The sequence below is a fragment of the Capsella rubella genome, unplaced genomic scaffold (genome assembly GCF_000375325.1).
Source record: "Capsella rubella cultivar Monte Gargano unplaced genomic scaffold, Caprub1_0 scaffold_2, whole genome shotgun sequence".
Classification (NCBI taxonomy): domain Eukaryota; kingdom Viridiplantae; phylum Streptophyta; class Magnoliopsida; order Brassicales; family Brassicaceae; genus Capsella; species Capsella rubella.
Genome location: NW_006238922.1, coordinates 4,339,309 through 4,350,564, shown reverse-complemented (window position 1 = coordinate 4,350,564; position 11,256 = coordinate 4,339,309). Strand labels below are relative to the sequence as shown.

General features: G+C 38.1%; 1 protein-coding gene across 2 annotated transcripts; it reads right to left on the bottom strand.

The window, feature by feature from the left end:
• Positions 1-568: 568 nt before the first annotated feature.
• LOC17895178 (autophagy-related protein 18h) lies at positions 569-5,408 on the bottom strand. Of its 2 annotated transcripts, none has more exons than XM_023787433.1 (9): positions 4,932-5,408; positions 3,941-4,384; positions 3,327-3,767; positions 2,798-3,043; positions 1,972-2,709; positions 1,681-1,856; positions 1,514-1,593; positions 995-1,447; positions 569-900 (listed from the first exon to the last, which is right to left on the bottom strand). In XM_023787433.1, exons 1-9 carry the CDS (start codon positions 5,127-5,129, stop codon positions 896-898), a joined length of 2,781 nt encoding a protein of 926 aa, XP_023643201.1. In that variant the 5' UTR covers positions 5,130-5,408; the 3' UTR covers positions 569-895. The 2 variants fall into 2 exon arrangements, with proteins under 2 accessions (XP_023643201.1, XP_006300696.1); XM_006300634.2 differs by having other exon boundaries at positions 995-1,444.
• Positions 5,409-11,256: the final 5,848 nt, after the last annotated feature.

Below are 11,256 nucleotides of genomic sequence, written 5' to 3'. Positions count from 1 at the left end.
CATGTTTCCGAGCTGCCCAGTCCAAGCTGTGAGTAATCCGTTTGGGTTGAGGCTTGGCTTGGCTTAGGCGGTTTCTATAGTCGGAGGGTAATGCGTGAGGCTGGTTTCACAGAGCAGCGACCACTTCTCGCTTACAGCAGTGGACGGATTACGGCTCAGCGCCACCCAGAATCACTATGGCCTGCTGGTTCGATCTCAGCTGAACCACCATTTTTTTTAAGGCAGGTTTAACTCACCCCTCTCTTCAATTTTAACAATCCCGTTCCTCAGTTGTTTCACGTTATCGATCAATCTTGAATGCTAGTGATCATCTCTTCCACTGAGTTTGGTGATGGAGATTGCTCGGTTTGAACCGTCACAGTCGAATCTAAATGAGGGTTGGTAACGTTTTGTGTTGGCTTTGACGGTGGAGATTGTATCAATGATTTATATGAATGCATGACAAAATTTGTTTTCTTACACGGTTTAACAACATTCCTAGCCCTGCAGAGAAACATGAAATTGAGATTATAACACTGCAATGCTGAAGCAAGAAAAAAAACAACAACACAATACTTTACTCAAGTAGTGAAAACCAAATGAAATAAATCTTTATTACTTCTTTTTTGACAGTATTTTTTTCCTTTTTTTTTTTCTTTCTTTTTGATGAATGAATAAAAAGTTACACGTGAAAAAAAAATTACAAAGAAACAAAGAAACAGTCCATGGAAATCGAGAGACTGTTGATAATGAACAATTCATTTACAAGCATTTACAGAAACAGATAATAAAAAGGGAATTGATTTTAAATGGTTTTTTCAGGGTATTAAGATCATCAGTAAGTAAGTTTTGCAGCAGCTGGGATTAGTATCTGACCCCTTCTCGATTAAGAGCTTTGACCATAATTTAACTAAACTCAACCTGCAATTAAATCAAAATGATGTTGATGATATAGCGATCGAGGATGATTCATTTCATCGTAAAAGTTACTGTGTATGGGTTGGATTCTTCTTACCTTCTTCGGAGAAAGCGAAAACACCACCAAGCAGGTCGTCATCGTCGTCATCATCATCGAGTTTTCCATCAGATGGAGCGTCCTTGTTTTCTGCTTCTGTAGCAGTTTCACTGGAGATAACCTCCTTGAAAAACTGCTCGAAATTTGGGGAGTCGTCTATGGGACCTTCACCCTCGTCTGCTGCATTCATGCTCATATCAGAACGGTTAGAACTTACATTTGATGCTCCACTTGTCCCACTGCTGTTTTCAATTCTTGTTTCAGCGGGCAGGGAGGCGTTCTTTGGCAAGAGATGAGCGGTGTCTATATAATCAGTGTCTTCTTTAACAGCAGAAGAAATGGAAACTACAGGTTGTTTAAATGTTACAATTCCGTTATGAGGATTTAGGTTTGGAGTATGTGCAAAATGGGCACTTCCTCTTGTTTCCTCATTCTCGGGGTAAGCCATACCTGCTAAAATTTCAGTTTTAAGATCTGAGAAATGTTTTAACGCATCGGTAAGCAAGTAAAGTCGATTACCTTTGAATGGATGAATTTCTTTAACTTGTCCGGGATCAGAAGACGAAGAAGAGTCCGAATCTCTTTCCCCAGGAAATCCTCTGCAAGTGTAAGGAGGAAACACTTTCCAATTGGATTATCAACAGACACAATTTATAAGATGTGATGCAGTTAGCGAGGTAACTTACCTATTGCGCATACTAGAATACACACTCTGAAAATTATCATAAACTGGCAGCAGGTCCTTACGCCTGATATCAACCTCATTTGCAGATATTTTCTCGATTTCTGTCTCCCCGCCACCTTGATGCAAATTCAGGTTCTTGCCATCACTGTCTGGTGGAAACATTGGATAGAAAGATATCTGGAATTCATAAAATTTATGGGAGTGTTAGCCATCGTACATTCTATATAGTAAGAAGACATGACCAGATCGTGTTTTCTTGTGGATCGTAAGGAAACAGAAAAGAAAAACGCACCTCTGAATTTTGCCAGATAGGTTTTCTCCCGGAGTTTATCAGAACCTCTGCATTGGCAAGATAAACGTGGTGTTTCTCCAGAGGCTTCGTTATATCTTCACTATCAGAAGTATCAACGGTTAGCTCTGCAGTTTTTCGTCCACCATAAGTAAGCCCACATATGTTCTCCTCTCTCTCTGGCCAATCTGCTCTTCGACAGACGTCCCAACACTGAATTGGTTCAACTTTCACTCTCAATTCCTCTTCAGAGGTCAGTGCAGAAGTTGGTCCAACTCGTGTATTGCTCTCAGCCTGATCTCCTCCAAGTGATGGAATGAGTTTGTATTGAACTACATGACCTGATGGAGTGTAAACCAGTAAATAGTCCAAGGCATGAGCTGACGACTCATGTGGCACAGATTGATGGAAAACAGCAGCAAGACAGCCAGAGGGGAAGGAAGGTTTTCCTACAACCGAACTTGCAGCATGAAAGAAATTGTTGCATTTGATTCGGCTAACCACAGAAAGAGTAACCGACGCTGGTGGTGGAAATGAAAAATGGGTGGTCATAAACGATGGACTTGACCACCACGGCAGGGACAATGTTGGTGCAAGCGTTGGTCCCTCAAAATGAGAGTTTCGTATTTCAAGAACATTTTCTCCGCCAAAAGGGGACAAAACATAAATATGGCAGGTAGCCTTAGATGAAACAATGGCAATCCACTGACTGTAGCTACTAAAGCAAATATCTTGTATTACCTGTAAGAATATAGCACAGCAGCGTTTACAGTAACATAAATGGTGAAATGAAACATAGCCACAAGAGAAAAAGGAGTAAGAAACATACAGCTGATGTCATGCCACGATGTAGTTTGTAAAGAGGCACATGGGAGGAACTCCAATCATAGCTTTGAGCCCCTTGTCCATTCTTTGTAGGAGATGGCATAATCCGGAAAACGTTAATATTGTTACCATGGATTGAGGCTGTTACTAGTAGAGTACCACTTGGGTCGAAACAGAGAGCAGATATTGGACTAGTATGAGCCCTGAATTGCGCTATAATAGCTCGGGACTCAAAATCTTTAACAATAACCTGCCACAGGTCATATTGATTAGCGGGTCATACTCCATGTCTTGAGAGTTGAGATACACAAGTCTAAAAACAGATTTAAATAACTTCTATCCTAGGTAAAGCACAAAATACAGACAAAGCGTTATAACATATTCTCTATCCTAATCTAGGTTCTAGGGATATGTTTGACATGTTAACTGGTATATGTTAACCATTTCACAACACATACTATTCTCAAGTAAGCAAACAAAAAAGCCAGGTTTCAATATAATCAAAGATTAAGTGCTTTCTATACAAGACTAACCATTCCAGCAACATCTGACTCTGCTGAATTGGATCCGAGCCGACCAACTTTCCTGCCAGGACTGGACGAAATAGAAGGACCAGGACCATCATGCTTGAGATCTTGACAGTATTTAGATATAGTTTTATAACCCTTGTCACCCAAATTGAGTAACCCAGCTGCCAGATGCTTACTAGATTCCATGGCGTATCTTGCCACTAGATTACCATTGCTTGGCGAGGTAGATGGACTGACTCCAGGAGGAGTAACATTCTGAGGGCTCAGACGACCTATACTAGATGACAAAGGACTATTAGAAGCATAAGCTAACCATCTAGGTCCGACAGCCATTGGACCATATCCAACATTAACCCCAGATAGCCCTTGGTTTCCAAGCTGAGGTACAGGATACGAGAGGACGCTGAATTTGATTTCGAGCGTAAGCGCATCACAACAGTATATCTGCAATAAAAATGGAAAAGCATTAATAGATGCCTCTTTCAATTTACAGAACAGTATAAACGAATACTAGAAAATGCATACTCATATAAATAAAGTTTCTACCCAGAAGATCACCGTGCTAGGACAAAGAATAATATGCACTCCACGTAAAACAGATAGCATAAAACGCTAACCTGTGAACCAAGGCCAACAGCTACAGTCCGAGGACTGCATCTGACCATATAGACAGTAGATCGGAATCTCAAAACATGAACATAGTTGTGAGATCTAAGTGAGTAGAATCGCACAGCTGTGGGAGAGAGGGCAAGAGGATCCTCATGACCATTTCTAACCAATCCATCTCTGCCAGTGACAATAGGACTTGAACCCTTGGCCTCATCAGCAACTGCTAAAAGCATAGGATGTGATGATCTAAATCCTTCAATTCCATCACATTTAGCAGGTAAGGGCTGCATCTGTAAAAACGTAACCGGATCATCCCTCCTCGACACAAATTCCCTGACATCACTTGCATCATCAATATCAAGGACTTGGAACCCGTTGGTATAGCCTAGTAACAGAACGTTTTTGTAGGAAGATTCACTCGTGTGCAATTTATCAAAGGAAGACCATAACACCTGCTTGACCAAACAAACTCTTATCACAATTTCGCATCAACCAAAATCGAAATCGCATTCAGAAACAGATCAGTGCAAACTTGATCGAAATCGAAACCAGTATTCATCAATAACCTCCCAAACAAACAGTATTTGGTTAGACCATGATTGGATCCATAAGCTAGCTCATCTATAGATCTATAACAAGACGCATAACACATCCTACGAGATAACTTTCATTTGGGACAATCTCAAAATCCATCCTTCCTTCTACCACAGAGCAACTAAACCCACCATAGATCTATAAACAAGCATCACACAACTAACAACACTTGTAAAAATTTCCAAACTTCACAACTCTTCATTGCCATCAGATCATTTAATTCCCATAGAAGTCAAACGTATGGCCTTAAATTAAAATCTCTAAACTTTCCTAATCTGATCAAAACCACATAAACCCAATTAGAAGATAACCAATCCAAACAAACACTAACCAACAAAAACCCCAAATTCGAAATCCAAATCCAAAATCACAAATTGGGGGAAAAAACTCAAATCGAGCCCAAACCTGATCCTTAAGCTCCTGAGAATCTGAAGATAAAGAAGCAGCGACGGAAGCGCTAGCTGAGCGAACACCAGAAGAAGCAGTTCTGATACAAGTCGAAATGAATTTTAACGAATTAGGCAAAAACCCATTAGTACCATTCTTCGTCTGATTATGATTATCTCCGTTGTTATTGATGTTGACTTTAGAGTTACTCTTCATAGTAATTACAAAATTCGTCGTGGAAGAGATCACCGGAAACACACCGGAGATGAAACAACGATCGGAAACAGCATAAGCCGGCGGCGATTACGAAGAAGTTAAAAAAAAACTTAAAGAGATTGTTTAATCAGAGAAACTATAAAGCTTCGCCATGTTTATTGTAATTTGGGTTAAAGCGGTGGTTTGGTTTTGACCTTCTTCACGGAAGAAGAAGACGAAGCGAAGAAGATGATGATGAAGAAGAAGAAGAAACGGTTCTTTGCTTTTTTTTTTCCTGTTTTTTTTTTTTTTTGGGTTTGCTTTTTGTTTTGTTCATTGGGCTTTTGTGGCTTTTAAGTTTTGGTTTGTTCTTTTTGGTTTTACTTTGGTTTGCGTGAAAATTAAAGTCACTGTTTGGATTAAAAAAAGTTACTGTAGTGTTTTGGCGTCTACGGGTGTGTTAAATTGCTGTGTAAGCAAAACAATTTTTGTACTTTTTCTTCATGAATGTTCGGTGTTCACATTATCACCAGTTTTTTTTTTTTTTTTTTTTTTTTGGCATAAGAATCTCATTTGAACCTTTGAGGATATACTTTTGAAATACAAAAGGATGAAGATAAAGATTTTAATGGTTACAGTGAATAAAACTATTAGCGGATTAATCAATTAATCGATTAGTGTCGTTTGCGGGCTGATGTGACAACTGCTAAAACTAGCTTATCCATCGTAGGGTAGCGTATTTTGGCGTTTACTAACGTTTTACTGACTTAGTAAATTGATTTTTGTTCGCCTTGGTTTTCTCAGATTAATGTTCCGCTAACCGCAAACTGGGAAACCGCGATGTATAGGAATAGGGATTCTCCTTCCACTAGTTTGGATAAAACTGGTGGTTCGGATAAATATTTTTTGAATTCTTGGAATGCCTTTTCGCATTTCTGGTCCCAATCGAACTTTTTATTCCCCCTCAATAATTGGTAGAAAGGTATGCATCATATGACCGTGCGATAAAGCGTAACATGGCCGCTATTCGTCATGTAGGGTGCTGGACCTCCCGAGTTGTTTTCGGGGAGGGCATCTAGAGAAACACTGCTATCTAATCCGGGTTAGCTTCAATGCCTCTTTCCGTGACCAAGTATCTGAGGAATTCTCCTGACACTACGCCGAAAGTGCATTTGGCCGGGTTAAGCTTAATTTCATATTGGTTAAGTATTCGACAACAATCCCGCAACTGCGGGACATGATATTTCTCGTGCATTGATTTAACCAGCATATCGTCGATATAAACTTCCATGGTTTTTCCTAGATGCTCGACAAACATCTTATTGACCAATCGTTGTTACGTTGCGGCCGCTTTTTCAGGCCAAAGGACATTACTTTATAAAAATAGGTACCCCGGTCTGTTATGAATGCTGTTTTTTCTTGGTCACTTGGATCCATTAGGATCTGATTGTAGCCCGAGAAAGCGTCCATGGACAGGGATGGCCCGCGGTAGCCTCTACAAGTCGGTCGATATGCAGGAGCGGATTGTTATCCTTGGGACATGCCTTGTTCAGGTCTTTGAAATTTATGCATATTCGCCACTTTCGTTTTTCTTTTTTACAGTGAATGGGTTTGCTACCCATTGTGCATACTACAACTCGCGTAGTGAGCCAGTTTTAAGTAGTTTGTCGACCTCGTCGTTTACTGCTTTTGCTCGTTCGGGGCCTAATTTTTGGCGTTTCTGTTTGATAGGTTTGAAAGTTGGGTTGGCGTTTAGTTTGTGAGATTCTACCTCAATGTCGATACCGCACACATCGGTTGAACTCCATGCAAATGAACTGACGTCTTCCTTCAGGAATTCGATGAGGTCGTGCCTGGTTGCTTTGTCGAGGTCGGCGCCGATACCAACGCATTGATCCGGCCAATCAAGGTCAATGGATATTTGATCGACTGCGGTTTTTTGTGGACCGCGTAGGACGGGGTCCTTTTTTCTAAGACTTGTCGGCGGCGCCCTCGTCTTTGATTACATTTACCCAATTCGAACCTAAATTATAATAGGATTTAACGGGAATAGAACAAAAACTAAGAAATTTTGAGAATATAAATTTATCCAATTTATGTCTCACAAAATTTTCCAATATATATGAGATAGGTTGGGACGAAACATGAATTCTTATTTTATAAACACGTATAAAAAAGGTAACAATAAAAATAATATTTCTTTATAGGTTTTTAATATGAATTTAACTAATTTTTCCAATACAGCACATACGTTAAAATAATAAACAAAATAAAAAATTAACAATATTTCATAAAAATTGAAAACTAAACTAAAGAAAAAATTATTAAATGAAATGACCTACATATAAGTAAATTATACTAATATGATAAATTTTAAAATTGTTACATATGAAAATACAACAAATAGATAAAACAAAAAATCAGAAAAGAATATATAATTGTATAAAAATGAACATAACGAGATATAAATTACGTCAAATCCAAAAAAGAAAAACGTAAAACAAAAAATTAAATTATGACAATATATAAAGAGATAATGTAACCAATAAAAATACAACAAACCGCTCGAAACCCACAAATCATTTTCAACTTTCCGGCCAACATATTAAAATAGCCCACAATATTTACATATAGATCTATATTTGGTGAAAACCCTAATAACACATGTTTTTCTATGATTCTCCACCGCATTTCCGTTTACACCCACACATCGATCTATACTATACACACTTAATTTTTCAACTACTAATGAAGCTAAAACTCAACAAGTTTTCTATACAAACACAATCTAAAATTAAAAAAGAAATAGTATGATATAGTGAAAAATAAGTAAGAAATAAAATACGAACCAATTACTCATAAACAACAGAATAAAACTCCCGCGCATAGCGCGGGCAATCAACTAGTATACTTATAATCTGAAGAAATAACTATATATAATTATTTTAAAGATTTTATAGAAAAAAACCAAAAAAACTGTTTAGTTTTACGGTTTTAACCAGACCAAACATAAACCAAAAGCTTAATGAAAATGAAAATCAAATGGGTATTTAGACTTAACCATATCCTAACTAAACCATTTATTTCGGTTTGGTTTTGTTTGGTTTTCTGGTTTTTGGTCTTTAGATAGCTTCAATTGTAGTTCTGAAATAAAATATGTTCCTTCAGATATGGAACTTAAAGTGGATATATTCAGAAAATCCACTCCAAGATCTCGGTGTGATAGCCCAACGGTGACACATCAACCAAACCGGTTAAGGAAGATCGAAAAACATTGGATACATGAGTTTGGAACTGGATAGTTAATTGGAACTGAGAATACATCTACTAGAACAATCGTTTACAAGAGCGACTCCTTTGCAACTACAATAATGAAGCGGATCCGAACATAGGACGAAACTGAAAACAAGCCAGACCCCAAAACATCTCTCACATAATAGATCAAACCCAGCACCCGAAACCTTATCTCTCAAGAGAGAATACCAACACGGACCTCTACCAGGACCACACCAACCAAATTAGGTTAGGCAAATGCCGTCCTCAGTAGCAGGGAGAGAAGCTGCCTCAAATAACCTGGTAACCACATACCTCTGAGAATAGCATTTTACGATCCTAACAGATCCACTGATCCGCTACTTTGAAGCCTTTTGGAATTTAAGGAATCTGTTCTAAAAAAGAAACACAAAAATTAGATATGTTGCTTTTTTTTTTTTTTTTTTTTTTTTTTTTTGTAAACCAAATTAGATATGTTGCTTGTGTCTTGAAATTTGCAAAAAGACATATTTCATTATTTGGAATAAAAACTAGAAAATATGAATGGATTGTACAATTGGTGTATAAGTAATACATAATTAGAAATTAAATACTTTCAACAAAACTTGTAAGTCTTACTAATATCTACATTTTTATGTCATATGGGATTAATTTTGATTCTCTTTAAAAATATTAATGATATAAAGTGAAGTTACTCATCTCAAAAGAGTTTTACTTTGATTTATTTTCAATAAAGGTAAAAATATAGATATTTTTGATAAACAAATGTTACAACAATTATATAATCAAGCTTAGAACCAAAATCATTTAAGCAGATTTAGAAACTGAGACACAATGACTCTACAAGTCGTCACTCTTCTTCAAATAGTCTAATTCACGGTATATGATAATAGCCAAAATTAACATATGTCGAAACAACGTTAGTGAACCGCTTAACGGCAATGAGTCAGCCGACACTGTGGCAATAACGGGGCATCAAAATTGAGTAAAACAACATCAATTCCTGAATTAGTGTTCTCGCAATGGGCGTTTGCTGTATGATGTGAAAGTTAATTATACCGATAGAGTGATTACAACTATTTATAGTTAGATAGAGTAGCTAGGGATTACTAATGTACACATATACCCTTAATACAAATATGATCTCTACACACCCCCTCAAGATGGAGGGACCTTGGTGACTCCAATCTTGGAACAAGCAGCAAGAAACAGAGTAGTCGGTAATGGTTTGGTTAAGGCATCAGCAAGTTGATCTTTGGCTGGGAAGTGAGCGACTTGAAGAGCTCCCGACTGTACTTGACCACACACGAAATGATAATCCAAAGCAATGTGTTTCATCCGAGAATGAAAAACTGGGTTGGAACTCAGGTTTGTAGCACCAACGTTGTCACAGTATATGAGTGGCAATGTTGGTATGTGGATCCTTAATTCACTGAGGAGATTGCAGATCCATCTAATCTCAACAGAAGCATTTAAAATCGCCTTATACTCTAGCTCGGTGGAAGAGCATGCAATACCATGTTGCTTCTTGGAAGACCAAGAAAGAGTATGGTTTCCATGATAAATCACATAAGCATTTGTGGAAACATAATCATCAGTGTCTCCTGCCCAATCAGCATCCGAATGACCATGCAAGATACAAGGGTTATTAGACGGGAGAAAGACTCCATGTGTCATAGTGCCAACGCGGTAGCGCATAACTCTTTTCGTCGCTTGACAATGGTTCGTGGTAGGACAATGCATGAACTATGAGATACGATTAACAACATATGAAACATCTGGTCTTGTAAAGGCGAGATACTGCATACTGCCAACTACCATTCGAAATTAGGACGCATTAGTTAACAGAGTACCAGAATTGAGACTAAGCTTAGGGGAAGCAGCCATCAGAGTAGACACACTCTTTGACTCTAGCATATTGTTCTTGTGGAGCAAGTCCAATATTATTTGCGTTGCATTAAGTGGAGACCCGTTTTGGTACGAGTGACCTCTATACCAAGAAAATAATTGATATCACCTTGATCTTTTAAAGAGAAGCGAGCTACAAGACAAGCAATCATAGATGAAACTGCCGCTGAATCATTACCAGTGACAATAATGTCATAAGCATAGACCATCATGTAAAAAAGAGTCACACCATAACTTTACACAAATAGATAAGCATCCGCATAACTTTTCTGAAATCCACATGGAAAAAGAAAGTTCTAAATACCAAGAACCGGGAGCCTGTTTCAGTCCGTAGTTTACACACATGATCTGGTCGGTCTTTATCAACAAATCTTGGAGGTTGATCCATATATACTTCCTCTGGCAAAGTACCTTGTAAGAAGGCTTGATTGACATAAAATTGCCGAATAGGCCAACGATGACTCTCGGCATGTCCACAAACCGTACGGATTGTCACTCCTTTGACAACCGGACTGAATTTTTCCTTGTAGTCTAGAACATACTCCTGATGATAGCCTTTAAACGAGCCTTGTACTCGTCATTGCCACGGTGTCATCTGAGTCATTGCCATTAAGCAGTGACTAACATTGTTTCGACATATGTTGATTTTGGCTACTTTAGTATAGTTTAAGTTGAGAATTTGATTTTTTAATGAGTTTAGGTTGATATTTCCAAGATGTAGTAGTTTAGGTATTAAAAACAAACAGAAAATAATTTGGATTGATTTTGGGTAGTTTCTCGCTGTATACATAAGTTGTGCTAATTCTTTTTAAAAATGGTTTACAGTTTGCTGATAATTTTGTAAGAAAGTGACATGTGGTGTCGACAGCTAATGACTATGGAAAAGAATATACAACAAGTGGAGATGTATGTAACTCCCCGACCGTCATATCTCTAGTGGGGCCCCATGTTCACTCTCAGTCCCTGG